This window comes from Macaca thibetana, chromosome 6 (genome assembly GCF_024542745.1).
Source record: "Macaca thibetana thibetana isolate TM-01 chromosome 6, ASM2454274v1, whole genome shotgun sequence".
In the NCBI taxonomy this organism is placed as follows: domain Eukaryota; kingdom Metazoa; phylum Chordata; class Mammalia; order Primates; family Cercopithecidae; genus Macaca; species Macaca thibetana.
The window spans coordinates 122693777-122720187 of NC_065583.1; the positions used below are offsets into that span (position 1 = coordinate 122693777).

Sequence of the window (26411 nt, forward strand, 5' to 3'; positions counted from 1 at the left end):
GTAGTTAACAGTCATTCATTTAATAAGCTTGTGTATTTGATAATGAAAAGGCTTAGCTATCCTTTTCTCACCTCGGAAAGTAATCATCATCTTTAGTAAGGTATTACTTTTAAAAGTATGACTTTAACAAGTGAATAAAGCATGTTTAGAGTATGTTTATGTTTAGAAACAATACCTTGAACACTACAGAAAACAACAATATTCTGAAAATCCAGTTTATTTTCCATGTTGTGGACAGATCCAGTCAGTGTGATCAGTTTTTCTGCGTGTGTAATAATTTATCAAAATAAGTTTTCCCACAAGACTCTTTTCCATCAACTCTGAAAACCCTGGTCTGACAACATACCCCAATAAAGCTTTTGAAAATCACCTCTTAAAATTTGGAAGAAAATGTGGCAAGTCTTTTCCTGTAACATTTACTGCACTACAAATGGCTAAAGAGCAATTTATGTTTTAAAAGGTGAATAGTACAACAGCTGAGTTCAGGAAATTGTTTTAGTGCACTTTGCTCCAGTTTTAGCCAACATGCTACATTTTCCTTTTTGGTTTTTTTGTTTGTTTTTTGGGGGGAGGAGAGGGGGACCGCACAAAGTGGACTTAAGGATTTCCATTGTACGAAAAAGATATGACTCTGCAAGCAAAACAGTGTAAGCTGCCTTTTTTCTTAAGACCTGGACATTTTAAGACAGAAGCTTTGCAAAACATTACACAATTTTTTATTATTAAATGAGAAAATCTCATTTGTTACATCGTCACATTGCTAGTCAGAGAAATGTTGCAGTGATGAAGAAAGTCAATGTTGGACCAACCCAAGTCCTCATTCCTACAACATTCATTTACAAAGAAATAATGTTCAACACAGCCCAACAAAACATTCTTGGTTTTCTTCGTATTGAAGTCCCCCAAAAAATCCTCTTCTAAATGGGGTATTTCACTACATAAATTATAGTTCTTCATTTTTACAATTCACCCCAAACTGTATGAGAGATGTATCACACTAAGATTTCTAAAGCTGTTAGGAAATCCTTCACACATCGTCATCATCTGATGTGTCACTGCTACTTGTCTCTGTGTCATCATTCTCAGTTGTGGGTTTGAAAGTGCTGTTCTTCCAAGGTCCAAACTTGAAGTCACAGATCAGGCCGTTTTTCAAAATACCATTTTTTCTCAGACCATTCTTCTGTAACTAAAATGTTAAAGGCAAAATAAATAAATTATCCCTCAAGAGTTACAAACCTACTGTAATAAATATAAGCATGAATATAATAAAATTGTATCTTATCCCCAAAACTCCACAAGTAATATGTCTGAAAAAATCCTGGATCCGGACAAAGTAGATGTGAGTAATAATTGTCACATTGATTAAGGTACTAAACTTTTCCACATTTTTACTGCCTCAAGTGACAACTGTGATAAATACCTTCAGGGACTTCCCAGAATATAATCAGAAACTATTAACCTATATCTGTTATTTTTATTATTCTAACCTAAATTAATACACTCCCCCACAGTCTGCTTTGTTCATAGTTTGTAAAGTAGAATGAGGTATATAAAGTTACAAATCCCTTGCTTAACCAGAGATGAAGATACTAGAAAAAATATAGTTGTCTGTTTCTGAAAATGAGAAATCATAACTAAAAGGTTCGTTGGTAATAAATAAGAATTGGGTCAAAAGATCATCAAAGAAGAAAAAAGATAGTTGGCCCAAATTAGAAACAATGTAAAGACAGAAAATAAGCCCAGTGTAGTGGCACAAGCCAGTAGTCCCAGCTGCTCAGAAAGCTGAGACAAGAGTATTGCTTGAGCCCAGAGATTTGGGGATGCAGTGAATTGTAAGTGGCCACTGCACTCCAGTCTGGATGACAGAGTGAGACCCCAACTCTTTAAATAAACAAATAATGGATTTGAAAAAAGCATCTCAACTTTCCGATGCTCTAACAAAAATTCCCTAATACTCTTTCAGAAAGGTAACTAGGGAGACATTAAGCAAGATGTTTTAGAATATGAAATACTCTTGTGCAAGAAAAGGATAAAAGGTGAAGTTACTTATGAATCTACTAACACTCTCTACTTCTTATCACTCTTGCTCCTCCCCCAAAAAAGTCAAAAAAAAACAAAAAAGGTCCAGAAAATGACTAATCATAGACATCACTTACACTAATTCCTAACTATTGCACACCCAATAGTTTAAAGAAGCCACTATTGCAGATTTCTACAAAGTCAATTCAACCAGGTGCAGAGGTTCCTGCCTGTAGTCCCAGTTATTCCAGAGGCGAAGGTTGGAGGACCACTTGGAACCCAGGAGTTCTAGAGGCCAGCTGGACAACACAGCAAAAGCCTGTCTCCCTCTCTCTTTTTTTGTTTGTTTTAAAAGCAATTCTGACCTATCGTGATAAATTCCTAAATAAAACTTTTAAAATCTCCCCCATTCCATGCTTGCATATAATTATATTGTTCTAAATAAGGGCAATTTAAAAGTGAAGTTGTGTGATTCAGGTTTTCTCACCTGTTCACTAATAACTTGGAATTCTCTCATTTCATCCTCAGTTAAGGGAGCACATGTTTCATCATTTTCACTGTCTTCCTGCCAGCCCATTTCCTTTAACAATCTGAAAAGGAGAGGAAAGGAAGTTTAATTTAAAGCTTACCCTGTGCAGGACAGTTTCATTTTTATTATGTATAAGAAAACATGATCTAGGATCCATTATACAAAGACCCCAAGATACATCAAAAGGATTTTTGAGCTCAGGCTTTGAATATCTTTCTGAAAATGAATAAACAGGTAAGATTAACAAACTGATATTAAAATTAGAATGAACTCCTTGACTGCTTAATCTTTGGTGTCAAAGGCTCTTCAGGCTGGAAACTTTTAACAGACGTGAAGCAAATCTGCTAAATTCTTATACTAAAAGTAACAGCAATATCACTCCTCTTTTTCTTCAGTACCACCATATTTCTGACTACTCATTAGGTTTTCTACTTGGGCAATCATAAACACTGTAGCAATAGCTACAGAATTTGATTGGGAAATCTCCAAGCTTGTTTCTTATATGGCCACATATCTTGTATTGATATGAAAGGGTTTTTACAAAATGAAACCCCTAAGTACCTCTGTTACTCCTACAAGGAGTCTTCAAAAAGTTCATAAAAAAATGTATATCATGGAAAAACTATGCAAGAATTTCAAGAAAAAAAACTCTGCACCAAAATAAACTTGTGCTAACTTGTGATAACATGTTTCAACAGAATCTTGTTTAAGGCACCACAAAGGGTAAGATTTGGGAAAAGCCCCTATCAGATCAACATGAATTCTGCTAAAATTGGAGCAAGAACAAATACCAAATTTATAGTGAAACTTGGAAGAATAATGAAATCGCTGATGCTTTACGAAAAGTTTATGGGGACAATACCCAATGGAAACCAACAATTTCAAATAGATAACTCATTTTAAGAAGAGATGAGGTGATTCTGAAGATGAAGCCCTCACAGAAGCAGCAGCAGACCATCCCCATCAATTGACAAGGAAAAAATTAATCCTGTTAGTGCCCTAACTGAAGAGGACTGACGATTAACAACAGAAACAGCCAACATCACAGACATCACACTTGGTTCAGCTTACTTAATTCTGTATGAAAAATAAAGCTGAATAAACTTTCCACTCAATGTGTGCCCAGATCATCTGCAGACAAAAACAGAGCTTTCAATGGAAAGTTTAAACAAGTGGGATCAAGATTCTGAAGCATTTCTTCAAAGAACTGCACATGGCTTTACCAGTATGATCCAGAAGACAAATCACAATCAAAGCACTAGCTACCAATAAGTGGAAGTGATCCGCTCAAAGCAAAAGAGGACCAGTCAAGAGCAAAGGTCACGGCAACAGTTGTTTGGAAGGGATAAAGAACAGTAACAACTGCTTATTATGAGTGTTTTGAGAAGGCAACCTAAAGCTTTAGCGGAAAAATGCCTGGGAAAGCTTCACCAGAGAGTCTTTAAAACACAACAATACTCCTGCTCATTCCTCTCATCAAACAAGGGCACTTTTGCAAAGTTTCAATGGGAAATCATTAGGCATCCACCTTTCAGTCCTGATTTGGCTCCTTCCGACTTCCTCATTTCCTAACCTTAAATTTTAGAGTGGGCCCATTTTTCTTCAGTTATTGTAAAAAAGACATCACTGATACGGTTAAACTGCCAGGGCCCTCAGTTCTTCAGGGATGGTCTAAAATGACTGGTATCACTGCTTACAAAAGGGTCTTGAACTTGATGTAGTTATGTTGAAAAGCAGAGTTAACAGTTTTTATCATTTAATTATATTGTTCCACAAACTTTTAAGTCCCCTCTCATTTACACCTACTCATCTTTAACTTGCGCCTGCTACACATTAGCTGCTTATAGACTTTTAGACCTTTTTTCAAAGAGTCTCACAGAATATCTGAGACCTTGAATAAAACATTAATATGATATCCACATTTTGCAGATGAACAATAAAGATCACATAAGTAAAGTAACTTGCTTACTTGATGGCAAAGACAAATAGAATTTTGGTTTTCTGTCTCCCAAATCAGTATGTATTGCACAGCACCTTGCTGCTTTTGAACAAAAACGTCACAGTCAGCATTAATCATTTCTTCTTTCATTCCTTTTAGCCACGACTTCTTCCAATGCACTGTCTTTACTCTTTAATTTGGATGGCCTCCTTTTGAAATAGCATTTCCACTCACTTTTACCATTCAATGTCACCTAATACAGAGGCTATTAAATCTAGACCAGCAAAACAATCTGACTGCTCTTTTGCTGGATCTAAACTTTTACCTGTTTTACTTTTAAAAACTGAATCGTAACTAAGCAATGCAGGTGGAAAAAACTATCAACTATTATGAAAGAGAATATAACAGAAGGCAAGTATTTCTACTTCTCCACCAGAGGCTGTAGCTTTTAACTGTTCTTGAAATAGCTTTCAAAATAATCTAGTCGGGCGTGGTAGCTCATGCCTGTAATTCCAGCACTTTGAGAGACCGAGGTGGGAGGATCACTTGAGCCCAGGAGTAAGGCCAGGCTGGGCAACAAAGTGAGACCCCATTTCTACAAAAAATAATAAGAAAAATAAAAACAATCTGTGTTTCCCTTTCCCCTATAAACATACAAACATGTGCCACATAACTATATTTTGGTCAGATAACTGATGCATAATCCCATGAGACTGTAATACCATTTTCTTACTGTACCTTTGTATATGTTTAGATATGCTTAGATATACAAATACATACCACTGTATTATAATTACAAATACTGTACAATATTCAGTACAGTAATATGCTATATAGGTTTCTAGCCTAAAAATAAGAGTCTATACCATACAGCCTAGGTAGGTAGCAGGTTATACCATCTAGTTTGTGTAAGTACACTCTGAGTTTCACGCCATGACAAAATCACCTAACGACACATTTCTCAGAATATATCCCTGTCATTAAGCAAAGCATGACTGACTGTATTACCGTAACCCTCACCTGTACTTTGCATTTTCATTTAAATTATTCCTTCCCACTCTCCTTCAAACTATTGCCACATCATCCTGATACCAGTTTCACAATTACCATCTCTGATAAATATTTTCGGTGGTTTCTCACTTTCTAAAGAACAAACTCCTTAACTGTGTTTGTGCCATAGTCACAAATTCAAATTCCTCAGTAGAGGAAATCTAGGATTAGAAGTTAGAAGACCTGGGTCACAGTTCCTACTTTATCACAAACCAAGTATAAGACATCTCTAAAGTCCTGCCTTTTCAATATGATCGTTAACTTCAGGGAGTAAATTTCCCATTCCTGTCAAAATATTCCACTGAACACCCTTAAAACAAACTAGGTATATACACCATTCTAACCATGTCTTTACATCCCTTCTTTTTCCAAACTACTACTACCTAGCACGCTTGCCCTTATTTATGTCTAACCCTTTCAAGATTTAATTTAGGTCCCAATTAAAACTTCCTGACTAGGGCCAGGCGTGATGGTTCATGCCTGTAATCTCACCAATTCAATAGGCCAGCTAGGAGTTCAAGACCAGCCTGGGATATAGTGAGACCATGTCTCTAAAAAATAAATTTTTATACAAATAACTATTTTAAAAAGAAAGGAAAGGAAAGGAAAAGGAAAAGGAAAGGAAAAGAAAAAGAAACCTTTGACTGGTACCCAAGTCACAATGATCTCCATCCCCAAACCCTCTGAATTTCTTTGGCATTTACTTCCACTAATTCATTTGGTGCTTGCTTAAATAAGTTGACAATTGTATCCCTTTGATGTTGAGGCTACCCTCAATACTCTGATAAAGTTGCTAAAACTTGACAACTAAGAATGATTTACGTGCCTGAGTATTTAATATTTCTTATTTTAATATTTGAAAAGTATTATTAAAAAACCTATCACTGGCCAGGCGCAGTGGCTCACGCCTGTAATCCCAGCACATTGGGAGGCCAAGGCAGTGGTTCACCTGAGGTCAGGAGTTCGAGACCAGCCTGGCCAACATGGTGAAACCCCATCTCTACTAAAAATACAAAAAATTAGCCCGGCGTTGTGGCGGGTGCCTGTAATCCCAGCTATTCTGGAGGCCAAGGCAGGAGAATCACTTGAATCCGGGAGGTGGAAGTTCCAGTGAGCAGAGGTCACGCCACTGTACTCCAGCCTGTGTGACAAGAGTGAAACTCCATCTCAAAAAAAAAAAAAAAAAACCACATACAAAACTATCACTGCCCTGTGATTATTAAATTCAACTAATATGAGTATTTATATGTATAAAACTTAAGAAGTCACAAAGTTTACAGAAAATATGAAGCAATGGAAAAGAAGTATCATTCCACTTTGACAGGAAAAAATAACCCTAAAATCTGAAAGAAGCCATTAACTCTCTCAGCTTAGAATGGGGAAAAGGGTATTGATATATGTCTTTGAAAAATTTACAAACACATATTCTACTTAAACAGTCAAGAAAACTGAAGCTAAGAAATTTAAATAAAAAAGTTCCATATCAAATAGCACCTTTACTCTTCTTCCCTTTTCTGTCTTAGGATCTTTTTTGCCTTGTGCAACATTTCTATAAAACTATCCCTCCATTCCAACTAGCTGCTACCAAATCTGATATCTTGAATCCACAATTTTATCATATTCTTTGCAAATAACAAAATGTTCTTATTGTTTGCCCCCTTCACCTTCATGTCCACACTAGAAAATGGTATTCCTATGCAAAACTAATTCTTTTTATAGTTTAAACTATATGGTTTAGGGGAAAAAAATTGGTTAAAACTTTTACAGTAACCTAAATATAAAAGAAAAGTATCCATTGTTTTAAAAAGACAAACACAATGTAATCTATAAAGTCTCAAAAAAAATTAAAACATATATACTAATCATTCAAGTAGTAATCATCAATCATTCACTGATACGATCTCTTCATGCAGTATCGGGTTTTTTCTTTCCCTCCCTCTACAGCTTACTCCAATTTAGGATGTTTTTGTATTTTTTATTTTTTACTTTTTGAGATGGAGTCTTGCTCTGTCATCCAGGCTAGAGTGCAGTGGTGCGATCTCAGCTCACTGCCACCTCACCTCCTGGGTTCCAGAGATTCTTGTGCTTCAGCCTCCTCAGCAGTTGAGAATACAGGCACATGCCACCACGCCTGCCTAATTTTTGTATTTTTAGTAGAGATGGGGTTTCGCCATGTTGGCCAGGCTGGTCTCAAACTCCTGGCCTCAAGTGACCCACCTGCCTCAGCCTCCCAAACTGCTGGGATTACAGGCGTGAGTCCCTGTCCCCAGCCGAATGTTTTCATCTTGATTTGCCTTAGTTTCTAAATCTCATCCTCTCCATTTTCTCCTGTTAGTAGTCACAGAGAACCAAATTCTGTCAAGTTATGAAACGAAAGTCTCTCTTTCGTAAGTCTTCCTAAATGGAACAAGAAGCCACCAAAATGCTTCCTGCACTAAATATCTGCTCTGCAGATTAAAAAACAAAATAGTTAAAACATTCAATATGTCTGTTAGGGGTTATAAGAAATACTTTCTAAAGGTATGGGCCAACTTTTTTTTTTTTGCTACTAAAGTACTGAAGGGAAATGGGATGACAAGATATTAGGTGACAACTTTCTCACTATGGCCATTTCTCACTATGGCCTTAATGAATATATTCTGTGAGTTAAAAAATCTTTTATCTGTATTCTTTTACTGCCTATGCTCTATCTCTTTAAGAGGTAACTCATCTTTCACAATCATTAGAATATCTCATATGTTTGTGTCATTATTCTCCTTTCTACACACAGGCCTTTTCCTTTTCTACCAATTGTGTGACTAGAAATATTTCAATCATTATTGGTGAGAGTGTAAATTACCAGAATGTTTTGGGATAACATGGCAGTAGCTGATTATTTTAAATATGTATGGCATCTGACCAATCAAATTCACTCCTGGTAATCTGTTACCTACACATTTATACAAATATTTAAGAATATAAATACAAGGATGCTGATAACAGCATTATTTGGAATAAGGGGGGGAAGAGGAAAGGAGAGGAAGAAGGGAGTAGAGGAAAGGGTAGAGAAAGGGAAAGAGAAGGGGAGACAAAAGAGAGAGGGGATGTGAACACACATAAATCTGGATCACAGGAAAATAGTTTCACAATTTATATCCATACTATAGAATAGTGGCTTCAAATGGCAGCAGGGGAAAAACAAGGTGATTCATTAGAATGATGGGAAAAAATCCTGAAATATCTATTTATGTTCATCTTTTTTAAAAAGAATTCATGTTTGCTAAATTTTTTCTATATTTGCCATTTCAGCCATCACTCAAGCCTATCAGTCACAAGTTGTAAACCGTGAAATTCCACAATTTGGGAGGCAATAAAAAGAGTGTGGTGACTTATTCATCCATTCACATTAAATGTACAATAAATTATATTTTGTCTAAACAAGTGAATTTAAAGATATTATCTGGCTAAATTAGTTATAAATTAATCTAGCTAAATTCTCAAATGCAATTATCAGCCCAATAAATTATTTTAGAAGAAAGTTAGGTACAAATACAAAAATTACTGGGTTTTTTTGTGTGTGGTTTTTGTTTTTTTTTTTTTTTGACAGTCTCGCTCTGTTGCCCAGGCTGGAGTGCAGTGGCACGATCTTGGCTCACTGCAACCTCTGCCTCCTGGACTCAAGTGTTTCTCACGCCTCAGCCATCCGAATAGCTGGGATTACAGGCAGGCACCACCATGCCCGGCTAATTTTTGTATTTTCAGTAGAGACAGGGTTTCACCATGTTGGCCAAGCTGGTCTTCCATTCCTGACCTCAAGTGACCCACTCACCTTGGCCTTCCAAGGTGCTGGGATTACAGGCATGAGCCACCACGCCCAGCCTACAAAATTAAATGCCTACACATTCACATAAAATAGTTACAGCCACATTTAAGAAGCAACACAGGACATGATTTGGAGAAGGGAAACAAAAATAATCACGAAGATAAAATAATAATGTATGATTAAAGACAGAAAGATAAAGATTTATTCTGAAGGAGCAATCTAAGGGAAAAAAAGCGGGGGGCATCGGGCAAGGCTGGGCATGGCGGCTGTAATCCCAGCACTTCGGGAGGCCGAGACAGGAGGATCGCTTGAGCCCAAGAGTTTGAGACCAGCCTGGGCAACACGGCAAAACCCCATCTCTACAAAAAATACAAAAGTTAGCCAGGCACGGTGGTATGCACCCGTGGCTGAGGCAGGAGCATCACCGGAGTGCTATCAGTGAACTGTCACTGTGCCACTACACTCCAGGCTGGACAATGGAATAAGACCCTGCCTCAAAAAAAGAAAGAAAAGAACAAAAGACAATCCAGCCAGGTGTGGTGGCTCACGCCTCTACTCCCAGCACTCTGGGAGGCCAAGGCAGGAGTATCACTTGAGTCCAGGAGTTTAAGAAAAGCCTGGGAAACACACTGACATAGTGAGAGCTCATCTCTACGTTTTTCTTGTTTTAAGGGGGCGGGTATAACCTTTGGCAGGAGAAATAAAAACTAAACTATTAAACATCTGAAAAAATTAGAAATAAAAAAATTAAAGTATTCCTCAAAATAAGTACAGATTTACAAAACAGAAAAATACTGCAATATTTACTTCACTCACTCATTCGACAAATTCAAGCAAAGTAATGTGCCAAGCACCATTCTAGGTGCTAGATACAATAGTGAACAAAATGGACAAAACGTTTGGCCTCATGTAGCTTATGTTCTTAATTGAAATAGAAGTTGAAATTATAAATAAATTCTACAAAAGTTATTCAAGAGGAGAGATAACCCAGTTTTCCACTGTCTTAGAATTAAATGAGGTTCTAGAAGAAACTGGGAAAAAGTAAAGTCAATCAACTGGGCTGTTAATAAATGTAACTTAGCCCTAAGCTTGTCTTAGAAGGTATTTTTAAGTTAAAAAAAAAATTCAGTTTATACAAAGCAATTACAGAATAATAATATAATCTAAGAGTATAAACTATTAACTTTCTTTGCTTTCGTAGTTTTTAAATCCTTTAGTTATGCCGAACCATGTGGTTATTTAAGGAATACAGTAAGGGTGTGTCATTTCTGCAAAAACACCTGCTTTTAACAACAAAAACCAAAAGTAAATTCTAGATATAAAGACTCTTCAATTCTAAGACTAAACCACTTAAGAGGTTACTATTTTTTAAAATGCTTAAGACTATACTGACGGAAGCAAAAAGTGCTGTTAAAGTTTACAACAGGCTCGGAGCAGTGGCTCACACCTGTTAATCCTAACACTTTGGGAGGCTGAGGCAGGTGGATCACTTGAGGTTAGGAATTCGAGACCAGCCTGGCCAACATGGTGAAACCCCATTTCCACTAAAAGACAAAAATTAGCCAGATGTGGTGGCATGTGCCTGTATTCTCAACTACTGAGAAGGCACACGAATCTCTGGAACCCAGGAGGTGAGGTGGCAGTGAGCCAAGATCGCACCACTGCACTCCAGCCTGGGCGACAAAGTGAGACCTGTCCAAAAAAAAAATTTTACAATAAAAACTAAATTACAGGCTAGGCACTGTGGCTCATGCCTGTACTCCTAGCACTTTGGGAGGGCGAGGCAGGAGAATCACTTCAGCTCAGGAATTTGAGACTAGCGTATGCAACATAGTAAACCTTCATCTCTACAAAAAATACAAAAATTAGCTGGGTATGGTGGTGCACACCTGTGGTCCCAGCTACTTGGTAGGCTGAAGTGGGGGGATCACTTGAGCCTGGGAGACAGAGGTTACAGTGAGCTAGTATCGCACCACTGCACTCTAGCCTGGGTGACAGTGTGAGATACTGTCTCAAAAAATAAATCACATATTGGGACAATCCGCTATCCATGTGGGAAAGGATGAATTTGGACTCCTACCTCACATCATCCAGAAAACCTGCATAAACCACGAGAGGAAAAAAATGAACTAGATGAACTAGACTTCATCAAAATTAAAACTTTCTGCCCTTCAATAGGTACCACTGACGCCGTGCGTGGTGGTGCAAGCCTGTAATCCCAGCTACTCAGTAGGATCACTTGAGACCAGTCTGGGCAACACAGAAAGACCTCATCTCAAAAGGTGCCTGTGGGGTGGCGATGGGGGCAGGGCAGAGGTGGGTGGGAGGTGGCTGTACTACTGAGAGAATGAAAAAACTCACAGGAGAAATTATCTGCCAATCATATACAACAGACTTATAAACAAATATATAAAGAACTGTTACAACTTAGTAAGAAAATGTAATTTTAAAAGAGTAAAGTATTTATACAGTTATTTCTCTCCAAAGAGGATAAATGGCCAATAAGCACATAAAAAGACACTCAACACTATTAGTCATTAGGGAAATCATACTTCACACCCACTAGAATGACTTAATCAAAGAGAGATGTACCAAGTATTGGTAAATCATACCACAAAAAGAAATCATACTTCAAACACACTAGAATGACTAATCAAAGATAGATGGCACCAAGTGTTGGTAAGAATATGGAGAAACTAGAACCTTCTATATTGCTGATGAGGAAGTAAAATGACATAGTCATTTTGGAAAATAGTTTGACAGTTTCTAAAAATGTGACACACAGAGCTATCATATGTCCCAGCAATTCAACTCCTAGGTATCTACCCAACAGAAATAAAAACATATCCACACAATAACTTATATATGAATGTTCACAGCAGCATTATCCAAAACAGTCAAAAAGTAGACTGGACTAGAGCCTACTGTTTAAAAAAAAAAAAAAAAGAGGTACAAACAACTAATATTCATCAACTGATGAACAAAAAAGCAGTATAGTCACATAGTGTACTATTCAGCACTAAAAAAGGAATAAAGTACTGACATGTGCTTACAATGTAAATAAACCTTGAAAATATTATACTTAGTGAAAGAAGTTAGACATCAAAAATCACATACTGTATTATTCCACTTATATAAAATACCTACACAAGGCAAATCTATAGAAAGAATAGTAGCTGCCTAGGACAGAGTGCAAATGAAAAGTAAATGCAAATGAACAAAGGGCTACTTTGAATATATTAAAAATCATCTGTATATCATAATGGGTGAAATTTATGGCATTAGTTGTATCTCAAACCTGTTAAATCACACAAAAACTCTATAGTATTGAAATCTTGAATACAGAAAATGCTGAGGAAAAAGTAAAAACAAATACTAGCCTGTGTTCTGCCTCAAGTGAACTTGAAAGAACATCAGTTTGTGGGAAGGTTGAAGACCGAATGATCTGCTGGGAAATCACCGAGGCATTGCCATTCTCTTGAGGAATTTCATTTTCATCGAAGTTTCGGTTTATATCCCTTTCTTGGTGAGTACTATTGCTGTTATGTAAATTAAATGAGTCGTCATCCTGATTTTCAGAGAGTTAAAAAAAAAAAAAGATTGAGTTCTAAAGAATACAGTTATTAAAAACTTTTAATAGATCCTAACTAAGCTTCCACTGAAAATACATCAATGTGGCCGGGCGCAGTGGCTCACCCCTGTAATCCCAGCACTTTGGAAGGCCAAGGCAGGCGGATCATCTAAGGTCAGGAGTTCCAGACCCACCTGGCCAAATTGGTGAAACCCTGTCTCTACTAAAAATACAAAAAAATTAGCTGTGCGTGGTGATACACGCCTGTAGTCCCAGCTGCTTGGGAGGCTGTGGCAGGAGGATCGCTTGAACCTAGGAGGCGAAGGTTGCAGTGAGCCGAGATCATGCCATTGTACTCCAGACAAGAGCAAAACTCTTATCTCAAAAAAAACCAACAACCATAAATGTAATACTTATTAAATTAGGAATGAAAAATTAATTTTTCATATTTTTCATTCCTAATTTTGGATGGATATCCAAAGCTTTCTTACCCTAAGTATTCCTATCTATACAACAAAGGTAAAACTAAAAGCATGAAGTCAGGCAAGATGGGAGAAGCACAAGAAAGCAGATATAAACAAGAACGCTTTTTAAATGTATTTTTCCACAGGAACTACAGAATGAAGTAAGTCTACTTTAGAAATGAAGTCATGGCTGGGCACAGTAGCTCACGCCTGTAATCCCAACACTTTGGGAGGCCAAGGCAGGCGGATCACCTGAAGTCAGGAGTTCAAGACCAGTCTGGCCAACATGGTGAAACCCCGTCTCTACAAAAAATGAAAAAATTAGCTAGACGTACAAAAATACAATAATTAGCCAGGTGTGGTGGCACACACCGATAGTCCAGCTACTAGGAAGGCTGAGGAACAAGAATCGCTTGAACCTGGGAAGTGGCGGTTACAGCAGCCCAAGATGATGCCATGGCACTCCAGCTTGGGTGACAGAAAGAGACTTCATCTCAAACAAAGGGAGGAGGGAGGAGGGATGGGGGGAAGGAGAGAAGAGGAGGGGGAAGAGAAGGAGAGGAGGGGGAAGAAAAGGAGAGAAGAGGAGGGGGAAGAGGAGGAGAGAAGAGGAGAGAAGAGGAAGGGGAAGAGGAGGGGGGAAGAGGAGGAGAGAAGAGGAGGAGAGAAGAGGAGGAGAGAAGAGGAGGAGAGAAGAGGAGGGGGAAGAGGAGGAGGAAGGGGAGGGAAGAACAGAGAAGTTATTATTTATGCACATGGCTTTCCAAGTTACTTTCCAAGGAGATGATTCAAATGTATTCCAAGGTCCTAACACATGCTCAAATATTTCAATGACACACCAATGTCAAATTAAGTATTGCTATTCAATTACCTTCTCTGAGCCAGCACGGCTTTCATCTTCATGTTCCTCTTCTACTCTGTCTCTTTTCAATGCTTTCAAAAATTCACTCTTCTTATCAGTGCGCATTCGTGTCAGTTTGGTTAGACGAGGCTGCTGATTAAGTTTGTCAACAGGAGAAGAGGAATTTGAGCGATTACACTAAGAGGAAATTCAGAAATACTGATAAATATGTAGCCAAGGAATCAATGTCAACATAAAATTCATTACTACCACAGCTTCCTATTTTACCTTTATTTACAGAAAACAAAATTGATCACAATGTCTATGTTAAAGTCTAGTTCTCTCTATCCCTGTATTTTCCCCTACTCAATGAGTCAACAAAAGATTTTTCTTGTCCCACAAACAATGAAGGTCTAATAATACTCAGAACTACGATTCTAAATTAGGCGTCTAAATATTATTTTATAAATGCATCCTAGGATTGTTTAAACTTTTCTATAATACACAGAAGAGCAGCTTTTCAAACCGTGTCACACAGAGCTCTACAGTTCAGTAACAGCTCCAGTAAGATCTATTTTATAATTATTTATACACATACATAAGGTTTATCCGAGTGAATTTCACCCGGGAAATGTTTGAGAGACAGCAGGGAGGAGAGGAGAAAGAATCCTTTTGTTTTTGGTTCTTTGGTGTCTTGACAGTGGAACATAAAACAGAATGTTAAAACTCTGTGTCATATGGATTATCAGTCATGGAAACAAACCATAATAATGCTTACTTGTTGGCATTAATGTTTGTATAGCTAATCTTAGCAGAATTAACCAGCTAGGAATGCTAGTCCTTCCCTCAAAGTTCAAAAATTCTGTGTCTGAGATCATAAATAATAGTATATGAGGGGTTCCAATACAGTACACAAAGCAGTTTCAGGTATAATAAGTGTTATGGGTGTCCTCTGACACTAGACTGGTCAGAGAACTCCCTGTTCTGGGAGTTTCAAAACCTCGATCAAATGAGAAAGAAATACCTGAACTACCATCCTGGCTAACACGGTGAAACCCTGTCTCTACTAAAAAATACAAAAAACTAGCTGGGCGAGGTGGCGGGCGCCTGTAGTCCCAGCTACTCGGGAGGCTGAGGCAGGAGAATGGCGTGAACCCGGGAAGCAAAGCTTGCAGTGAGCCGACATCCGGCCACTGCAATCCAGCCCGGGCGACAGAGCGAGACTCCGTCTCAAAAAAAAAAAAAAAAAAAAAATACCTGAACTACCAGGTACTCACAGTCAGTACAGTAACAATACATACCTTTCTCTCTTGTTCCTCCTTTCGCCCCACTCAGTATTAACAGTAATAAAATGTCCACCATCCCCAAAAGAAGACATTATATAATACAAATCCTCATTAGTTAAGTTCAATACTACAACGTAATTATCACAAGTATCAAATAACAATGCAATTTTCATAATTATTTTCTTAAAAATTACTCTTGGTCCAGGTGTGGTGGCTCATGCCTCTAATCTCAGGAACTGTGGGAAGCTGAGGAGAGAGGATCACTTGATGCCAGGAGTTTGAGACCAGCCTGGACAACATAACGAGAGCCTCATCTCTACAAAAAATAAAAAATTAGCTGGCCCAGTGGCAAGCACCTGTAGCTGTAGTCCTAGACAATCAGGAGACTAAGATGGGAGGATTGCTTGAGCCCAGGAGGTCAAGGCTGCAGTGAGCCACAAATGAGCCACTGTACTCCAGCCTGAGCAACAGAGACCCTGTCCCTCCCACCACCCCCAAAAAAATTATTCTTTGTTTTTTAGGATGTTTGGAATTCCCCGCCCCCCACATCTCCAACCTGCCACCACCACTTTTGAGACAGGGTCTCACTCTGTTGCCCAGGCTTGAGTGCGGTGGCACAATCACAGCTTGCTGCAGCCTTGACATTCCCAGGCCCAGGTGTTCCTCCCACCTTAGCCTCCCAAGATCTGGGATCACAGGCACATACCACCATGCCCAGCTATATATATATATATATATTTTTTTTTTTTTTTTTAAAGTAGAGACAGGGTTTCACCATATTGCCCAGGCTGGTCTGAAATTCCTGGGCTCAAGTGATCCTCCTGTCCCACTTCCCAAAGTACTGGGATTATAGGCATGAGCTACCACACTCAGCTGGGAATTTTCATTTAAAATATTTTAAATGATTCCTACTTTCCCAAAGTGCAAAACTGGTTAACAAATGAAGTATATGAATCCAGTTTTCTGAAGGAATGAAACTCATTTTAATGTATTCATTTAATGAATGTCTACCTTTTATTCACTGTTAAATTATCAAAATTAAAATGTTACATTCCTCAAGAGTAATTTTTAATGTCATACCTCTTTCACTGAATTTGTTGATGGACTAAAATTCTTGGCAGTTGATTTAAAAGCATTAAAGTTGCCAACACCATATGTGGACTCATGAGGGAAAGAAGTTCCAACTTTATTTTCTTTTGTTTGGCTTTTCCATTGTGTAGGCTAAAGAAAAACACACAAACATTAATGGCTATCAAAAACCGGTTATAGGAGAAAGACAAAAACCATCAATATTATAAAAACAAAAAAGACTACACTAGGCTCATAAAAACAACTATTTTTGTATCACACTGCATTATTCCTACACAGTTCTCTGTTCCTTTTTCTACAAATAAAATCAAAACTGAGCATTTAGGTATCTAACTAATCTGCTATTTTTCCAAAGTTACATAAAGTTGGGTTTCTTTCACTTGAGAATAAGAAAACATGTAAGTTTCCAAAACCCAAAACTGAGCACCAGGTAAAACAGCATTATATATTATCATTAAGCAAATATATCACAAATACATCTAGCAAAAAACAAAAAAAAAATTCGTAGGTTTCACTTACTACTGCTAAAACAATAAAACCACACAAACGCACACACCACATCAAAGATAATTAAGAGCACATATGGGTCAATTCTTGCCACCTAGAACTCAGCACCCCACGAAGTACCTTCATACACATTTTAAATTCCTTAACATTTTCCCCCATAGTATATAAATTGGTTATCAACTCAAAATTTACATTTGTGGTAATTTAGAACTTACTTTTGTAGGTGGAGCAGCAGGTTTAGGGACTAAACCTTTATAAACACTTGGACCAGTTCCATTCTTAACTGGCTGCGACGGAAGATTTCCTACTACTGGGAATCCAGATAGCTGTAAGTCTTTTGTATTACCTTTCTTAATGACCAGCATCCTTGGGGCTCTAGATTTAGGATTCGGAGGATATTCTGCATAAATAAAGCACGAACAACAGTCACTCACAATTTCAAATTTTAGTATAGAATAAAACCACCAAAAGAACAGTATATTCCAAACTTTTTTTTTTTAAACTAACAGCTACCTCCTGGGTAAAATAACTAAACTAAGTAAGTATAAACTATATCCCAACTTAAGAAGTAAAGCTAAAACATTACCCCACAGAATATAGAAAGAACTGGGCAATGTCAAGTAACACAGATAAATTTTGCTAGACAGTGGGGCTCAGAATGTTAAAACCAAGACAAATTATATTCTAACATGTCTTGCATTAACTATAAAAAATTGCAAATTTCAACCTAATGACTCTTAAGATATAGAATATAAAATACACTTCTATTTTCCCTTATCCGTTTGAAAAGAATTAAAATTTCAATTTTTTCATTTTACTCCACTTACAAAATTATTACCAATAAGAAATTACATTCCTTTTATTTCTAAATACTTCAGTTATGACTAAGAATTCTATTTCACAATATCAATTCATGTATTTATTGACCATTTATCTACATTCAATGCATTATATGAATGCAGAACAACCAACTCAATCCTGATTTCTGAAAATAAGTACTACGAATAATTGCTAAGGGCAGACTTTTCTCAAGACTACTACAGCTGCTAAAAATAAATATTATTTCTATAATCAATGTGTGTGTATAATCAAACAGACATTGCAATGAAGTCTTTCTATCCTTACAAAAACTTTGAAAACATCAGTTTCATAGCTGCAAAGTTTAGAATAAATAAAAATGAGTTCTGCACATTAAATAAGATCATGTGAATTAGTGAGTTGGGTAGATATTTGTAATGATTCCCTCCTCAAAAACTAAATCAAGCTTCCTCAAGGATCATCTCAAAACCCAAAACTAAATATGGACTCCTAGGGAAACCTGGAGGGACTCTTCAGTTCATGGGAGGGTTCAAGCTCTCCAAAAGATAAAGCCGGTATGGTGCTTCACCTATTGAAATGCTAAAGGATAAAAAGAACAAGGGCTTACAATAATCTGAGAAAAGGTTCATCTTTCCAAAAATTAAACACGTTGACTTAAGTAGGGTAAATATTCGAACTTCCTGACAGTCTAAAAAAAGCCCAATATGATGGGTTTTTTTCCTTCTGGCACACAAAAACACACAAAGTATTATCACCAAAGGATACACAATAAAGGTAACAGAACAAAAACAAATAAAGATCTCAAACAGGCCAGGCGTGGTGGCTTAAGCCTGTAATCCCTGCACTTTGGGAGGCCAAGGCGGGGAGACCATGAGGTCAGGAGTTCAAGACCAGCCTGGCCAGCATGGCAAAACCCAGTCTCTACTAAAAATACAAAAAAACTTAGCCGGGCATGTTGGCACGTGCCTATAATCCCAGCTACTCGGGAGGCTGAGGCAGGAGAATCTCTTGAACCCGGGAGGCAGAGGTTGCAGTAAGCCGAGATCACGCCACTGCACTCCAGCCTGGGCGACAAAGCAAGACTCCATCTCAAAGAAAAAAAAAAAAGATCTCAAACAAAGAAGAGTAAATAATATTAGGAGTGTACTAACAATGTAAGATTTCCAATTATTTTTGGTAAGCAGATGATAATGGCATGGATAAAGGATAAAAAAAAGATTCTTGCTATTAATAAAATGTCAGAGAAAATCTTAGCATATAACTCGAAATCTAAGTTAAGTAAAGCCCAGGAATCTGAGGAATGATCAGTGCTACAAAATGTAAAAGGTAATCTCATCTGAGAGGAATCCAGGTGTTAAAGCAGAGGGCAGTTCTACCACTATACCACAACTAAGTTTAAACATGGCTAACAGAGACTTCTAGTTCAATGTGGTTGACTAAGCACGTAAGTTTATTATCTTCTTCTAGATTCTTACATTAAAATTACTATAAGGGAGGAAATCAAACACAACTATATAAAATAGGAGTAGAGTCATCAGCAAGAAAATGATTTCAACACACATTTCTAGAGAAGTAAATAAAAAGTTTCAATTTAGAGTGTACACAAAAGAACCTAACAGCTGAGGAGGACCTAATCTACCAAGTAGAGCCTCAAAGAGATCGGGACTTGAAAATGCCAGATATGGCAGAGGGCAGAAATGCAACTTTGACAAATAAAAATAAAATAATTCAAGAAAAGATCCTTACTAATTCTAAAGAATGTACTTTAGGCAGACGGAAAATGATCCGATGTGGAAGGCTAAAGACATGAGAAGAAATAAAAATTTGTATAAATATGAATGTATCAGATCCAGGAAGTAGGCTGGGTATGGTGGCTCACGCCTGTAATCCCAGCACTTTGGAAGACCAGGGTGGGAGGACTGCTTGAGTCCAGGAGTCCAAGACCAGCCTGGGCAATACAATGAGTGAAACTACATCTCTACAAAAAAATTTTTTTAAATTAGTCAGACATAGTGATGAGCACCTGTAGTCTCAGCTACTTGGGGGGCTAACATAGGAGGATCCCTTGAGCTCAGGAGGTTGAGGCTGCAGTGAGCTGTGATGGCACCACTGTACTCCAGTCTGGGCCACAGAGTAGGACCCTGTCTCAAAACAAAAACAAGGAAGCAGAAGAGATAACAACTAGATAGGCAAGTAGATATACTGTCTTTAAGCCTCAATATAGTTCCTGAGTACAAATTTCACCTTTCCCAAAACTGGATTCCTAGACACCTAGGAGTAAGAAATATTCTGGCTAGTTCTTCAATGAGGTCTTCAGTACAAAGAATGATGAAATATCCTAAGAAGAAGAAAAGTGAAAGCTAAGAAATCACTCACAAAAGAGTAGGTGACAGAGTAAGAGATGACAAAAGTCCTTGAAGACAGACGATAGAGACTGAGAGGGAAGGGGAGGGATATACCGTTATTGTGCTAAGAATTCGTATTAGGCCAGGCGCAGTGACTCATGCCTATAATCCCAGCATTTTTGGGAAGCCGAGGTGGGTGGATCACGAGGTCAGGAGTTCAAGGCCAGCCTGGCCAACATGGTGAAACCTTGTCTTTACTAAAAATACAAAAAATTAGCAGGTGTGGTGGCGGGCCCCTGTAATCCCAGCTACTCGGGAGGCCAAGGCAGGAGAATCACTTGAACCCGGGAGGCAGAGGTTGCAGTGAGATGAGATCACGCCATTGCACTCCAGTCCAGGTGACAGTGTGAGGCTCCATTTTTAAAAAATAGTAATAATTCATATTTAGGCCAGGCATTGTGGCTCAAACCTGTAATCCCAGCACTTTCAGAGGCCAAGGTAGGATGGATCACTTGAGCACAGGAGTTCAAGACCAGGTGGGGCAACATAATGAGACATCATCTCCACGAAAACATTTTAAAATGAGGCAGGAAGATCGCTTGAGCATAGGAGGTTGCGGCTGCAATGAGCCATGATCGCACCACTGCACTCACGCCTGGGGGACAGAGCAAGACCCTGACTCGAAAACCACAAAAAGAATTCACATTTAAATACTATACAAGAATATGTACTTTTGTACCAGATTTATCAGAATTTGAATACTAGTTTCAATCTTACCAGTTGTATCATCTTATATAAGTTACTTAATCTGTCACCTATAAAATGAAAAACAATAGCTCGTCTGGGATTTACTGTGAAATGTTTCATATTCAAATAACTACTAGAAAAAAATACAGAAAAGCTATACACTGTCACTAGCATAGGATTCCAATTACAATTCAAAATTAAAGGTGCCCTTTTGCAAGAATTTCAGGTTACTTAACCTGGAATTAGATAGCAGGGGGAAAAAAGAATTTTAGGTTGACACGTAAGAGTAAGAAAAAGAAAAACTTAAGATAGACATGATAAAACCAATCTATGTCCTGTGTAACAACTCTGAATAATCGACATAAACCTGCTCATTTAAGAAAAAGAAGTGTTCTTAATGGTAACTATAACCTCTAAGTAATGGAAGAAGTGAAGTGGCACTAAAAGGCAAGAATTAATTTGCATCATGTATCCCCATTTTATATTATTTAAAAATTGGCTCATCTATTCATAGATTTTATCCACAAATTCTCCTAGGAAAACCTTGCCAAGTAGTTAAGCTCTTAGAGTCAAACATTATCCAATGTTTGCTTTGTGACTTGGTTAACTATATGAAGAAGACCCCAAATATTTACCTTTTAAAAGAGAAAACATATATTGACGAAAGACCTTAACACCTATATAAAAGAATGAGAAAGTAAGTGACTACCTTCTGTAAGTTTCATGTGCTTATTACCTCAACCTCACCTACACAGGTATTCTCATGTTCAAATTTAAGTTCAGAACAACTGAAGGCAAATATGACCTTTGGATTTTCTTAACATTATTTCCCTCTATCCTCGCAAATAACTGTAGCCTGACAATAACTGACCTTTTTATTTTTGTAGAGACAAGGTCTCACTATGCTGCCCAGGCTGGTCTCAATCCCTTGGCTTCAAGTTATCTTGCCACCTTAGCCTCCCAAAATGCTAGGATTACAGACCTGAGCCACGAATCCTGGCCCTATAATTGACTTTATCATTTTTACTGTCTTGTTATTCATGCTCTCCCCATACCTATGAATGTAAGAACTAGTCTTCTATAAATGCAGTGATGACGGGGAACTGGCCCAATTCTCAGGAAGACAAATTAGAACCAAAATACTGCCACATATAATACAAAGTAAATTGGCCACACAGATAATTCAAAGCTGACGTTTCAATTCCTCACCTCTTTTCTTTCACTATAATCTCCATATAGCTACCTTCTACATACATGAAGTTTCTGACTCAATGACTACATTTAACTACTTCATTCTTTGGCCCACTACCTAGAAATTCATTTTTGCCTTCTAACAAATCTACGAGAATCTCCTTCATTTATTGGATTTGAACAACATAATTAGCTGACATTTATTAAACACCTGTGACATGACCAAAGATTTTTACACAGTAGACAATTTAACCTTAACAGTGCTTTTCTTTGTTTTTTTGCGGGGTAGACAGAGTTTCGCTCTTGTTGCCCAGGCTGGAGTGCAATGGCGCGATTTTAGCTCACCACAACCTCCGCCTGCCTCAGCCTCCTGAGTAGCAGGAATTATAGGCATGCGCCACCACACCCAGCTAAATTTGTATTTTTAGTAGAGACAGGGTTTCTCCATGTTGGTCAGGCTGGTCTTGAACTCCCCACCTCAGGTGATCCACCTACCTCGGCCTCCCAAAGTGCTGGGATTACAGGTGTGAGCCACCGTGCCCAGCCCAACAGTGCTTTTCTCATTATAATTTTTGTGGTCATCCTCACCTCACAAATGAATAAATTCAATCAGATTAAGAAATCTGCCCAAAATCTAAATAATCAATAAGCAAAAGATCTAATGTTAGAGCCACATCTGATTCTGAACTCAATACTCTCCCACTATTATCTTAAGGAAGCAAATGGAAATTGTTCCCGTGGCAGGTTTTCAAAATGCTTACCAATCCAACTCCAACAGTAAACCTACACTGAATGGTTGGGATAAGAGGCTTGCAAGTCTGCACTATACCAAGTGACGTCAAGAGTCATCATCACATTGATGCCAGTTAATAATTTAGTTTCCTATTATTTTGACAGAAGAAGCAAATTTAATGTATAAACAAAAGCATGTAGCCAAGTGAAGGGTAATTATTAATCAAGTTTTCTTTTTGTTTCTTTCTTTGGAGAAAGGGTCTTGCTCTGCTGCCCAGGCTGAAGTGCAGTGGCACAATTATAGCTCACTGCAACCTGGAAATCATGGGCTCAAGCAATCCTCCCACCTCAGCCTCCCAAGTAGCTAAGACTACAGGCGCACAAAACCATGTCCAGTTTATTTATTTTTTACTTTTTTGTAGAGACAAGGGTCTCTTCTGTGCGAGCTCCCGGCCTCAAGTGACCCCTGCATCCTATGCTCCAAAAATGCTGGGATTACAGGAATGAGCCACTGCACCCAGTAAGCTTTCCAATTAATTTGAAGAGAAAACTTGACACTAAGTTTTGATCACTAAGACAATAGTATATACACAGACCAAATGCAAAGACTCTATAACACAGCAATTTCAACAAATTCCTATTATGAACACTAATTTCAATACCAAAAAAATATGTTAAAGATCATTTTTATAACAATTGGTGCTGTTTGAATTTTGTTGGTTTTTAATGTTTGTTTGTTTGGAGATGCAGTGTCTCTTTGTCGCCCAGGCTGGAATGCAGTGGTGCGATCTTGGCTCACTGCAACCTCTGCCTCCCCGGTTCAAGCAAATTCTCGTGCCTCAGCCTCCCAAGTAGCTGGGATTACAGGCACACAGCACCATGCCCAGCTAATTTTTGTATTTTTAGTAGAAACAGGTTTCACCATGTTGGCCAGGCTGGTCTTGAACTCCTGACTTCTGATGATCAGCCCACCTTGGCCTCCCAAAGTGCTGGGATTACAGGCACGAGCAACCACACCCAGCTGATTAACATCTTTATTAACAAATCTATTTCAGTTTATAATACTATGAGTTTTAGTCAAATGAGTTTCACTAACTGTGATAACTTATATCAACACCAATCGATATGGTATTTCCCTTTAATGGGGGCTCTCAACATTGTTCATATAAAGAACATGCTTAAAGATACGCACCTCACAAATATCAACAATTTCCATGGTGAACAAGTAATTCAGACCAAATAAAATGTACTTGGGTCAAGCTGTATCAAGCTGTCTACTCGAATCCTATTAATTTTCCCTTTTCAACCTTGAACACGTTGCACTGCTTTTTTCTTAAAACACTATAATTTTAACAACTGTTTTCATGTAAGACAGATACTCAAAAGTCATTTCAACATACAAAGCAATTCATCAACAGAATACTGTCAAAAAAATTCAATGAAGAATTTTCCCTTCCCTTAATTCTGTTTATCAAAGTTCCTATCAATAAAATCAATCCCGTTGGCTTTCATCATAATTTACCTCACTGAATGCAATGATGTCAACCTGTATGCTTGTGGCAAATATTGGAATTATCTAGAAAACAACCCATTTATATTAACTGGTCACTAATTTGCTTCGATTTAGAATGCTCAACGAACCAAAAGAACTCTGAGCAATGAACCTTTATGTTCTTAAGTAGCATATCAAATATGAGCTAAAATCAAGAAAGCTCATCAAATACCAAGGAGCTGAAAAAAATATATAAATGCTGAGTTGGAAGAAGACCATGCTTAAGCTAATTACTAGTCACTGAAATTTCTCATTATTTAATATCTTAAGTAAATGTTAAGCTCTGCCAATAATATGTTGCTGACATAGTCACTGACACAAAAACAGTCCTCCATAGAACTTCTGAAAACACACGATCAGTAGCCATTAACTTTTTTATTATTTTTATTTTTTGAGACGGAGTTTCACTCTTTGTTGCTCAGGCTAGAGTGCAATGGCGTGACCTCGGCTCACTGCAACTTCTGCCTCCCAGGTTCAAGCAATTCTCCTGCCTCAGCCTCCCGAGTAGCTGGATTACAGCCATGCGCCACCACATCCGGCTAATTCTTTATATTTAGCAGAGACAGGGTTTCTCCATGTTGGTCAGGTTGGTCTCGAACTACCAACCTCAGGTGATACGCCCGCCCTGGCCTCCCAAAGTGCTAGGATTACAGGAATGAGCCATTGTGCCTGGTCGCCACTAATTATTAATGCAACTCAACTCAATTGCACACTAACACTTGAACATACACCACTCTTTCTTCCTCACTCACCAAAGAAATCAAACAATTGTATTATTTTTAAATTCTCACAGGCAGCTTGAATTCCTGTTTTACTTTTAAATTATTAAGAGCATGGAGATGGAATATTTAATAACCATTAATTTCATGTAACAAACCGCTACGATCCTGGTTAAGATAAAAACACTACTGAAGTCACAGATATAAGCTGCAAGAAGGTGTTTCCAGTAAAGCCAACTAGGTTCTAAGCAGAATTCAATTTATGTAGTTATATTACAAATGGCTTAATTACCTTCCCCGCAGGGTATCCCTCAAATTGGGGCATCATGTTTAAGTCTGCCAGTTTTTGATCTACAAAATTATAGTTTCAGGGACAAATTGCTTTTTCTTTTTATAAATATTATATTTTTGTTAGTAAATTTTTACTTACCTGGAAGGAAGTAGCACTAGAAAAGTTCTATTGAAGTCTTTCCTAAAATTCTCTTGTCTTCCTCAGGAACATAGCTATTTTAAGTGTTGCAATAGGGAAAACAATACTTGGGAACCCAGGGGGGAAAGTGAGAGAGGAATAGTAAAGTGTGATACAATGAGAGTTTCATTGTATTCCTATGGGAAGTACTGGGAATTTAACAATTAACCATTCCACAATTAACCATTTTCTTTTTTTGTTTATGCAGACACATTTTCTTAGTTTACCTAAACACAGTAAAGAGTACATCTTCCTTTTGAACATCTTTTCAACTAGTACTCAAAATCCTTAGACCAACCCTGAAACAGTAGAACCAAAATCTTTATATTAATACATTTTACTCTCATTATTTTCAAATATGTCTTTGTCTCTAAATCATTTCTAAGATTATTAAATCAACCCAGGATCAGTACCAATAGTATCTATAGTTTTATATGACAAACGCTCACTGGCATTCTTGACTTTTTAAATTTACTTTCATTCTAATCAAATCCAAATTATTCCTAACTTCTTAGAGATTCTATTTAACACCTTCCAGGTGGTTCTATATTCTTATGCAATCAGTTGTTCCCAGAAAAACTGAATAATAAGGAAACATACCTAAGAGAGGAGCTTGGGAGATTTTTTTGGTTGGGTATGTGTGTGTCTGGGCGTGTAGGCCTGGGGAGAGTGGTAGAAATACTAATTTGCAATACAGAAAAAACAATGCCATTCACATGGTTCTAACAAAAGTGTCTGAC

The 26411-nt window shown here is 37.7% G+C and overlaps 1 protein-coding gene across 5 annotated transcripts in view; it reads right to left on the reverse strand.

The window, feature by feature from the left end:
• Nucleotides 1-201: 201 nt before the first annotated feature.
• The window catches only part of GPBP1 (GC-rich promoter binding protein 1), an 84848-nt gene continuing 58638 nt past the window's right edge, over nucleotides 202-26411 (reverse strand). For 3 of the 5 annotated variants that reach the window (XM_050794663.1, XM_050794661.1, XM_050794662.1), the window contains exons 7-13: nucleotides 26272-26331; nucleotides 17313-17497; nucleotides 16582-16722; nucleotides 14246-14413; nucleotides 12720-12907; nucleotides 2507-2609; nucleotides 202-1186 (exon numbers count right to left, since the gene is read on the reverse strand). In XM_050794663.1, the coding sequence (XP_050650620.1) occupies nucleotides 1028-1186; nucleotides 2507-2609; nucleotides 12720-12907; nucleotides 14246-14413; nucleotides 16582-16722; nucleotides 17313-17497; nucleotides 26272-26331 (1004 nt within the window). In that variant the 3' untranslated portion in view covers nucleotides 202-1027. Of the gene's footprint in view, nucleotides 1187-2506; nucleotides 2610-12719; nucleotides 12908-14245; nucleotides 14414-16581; nucleotides 16723-17312; nucleotides 17498-19939; nucleotides 26231-26271; nucleotides 26332-26411 lie in introns of those variants that run through there. The other 2 variants (XM_050794665.1, XM_050794664.1) reach the window with 2 other exon arrangements.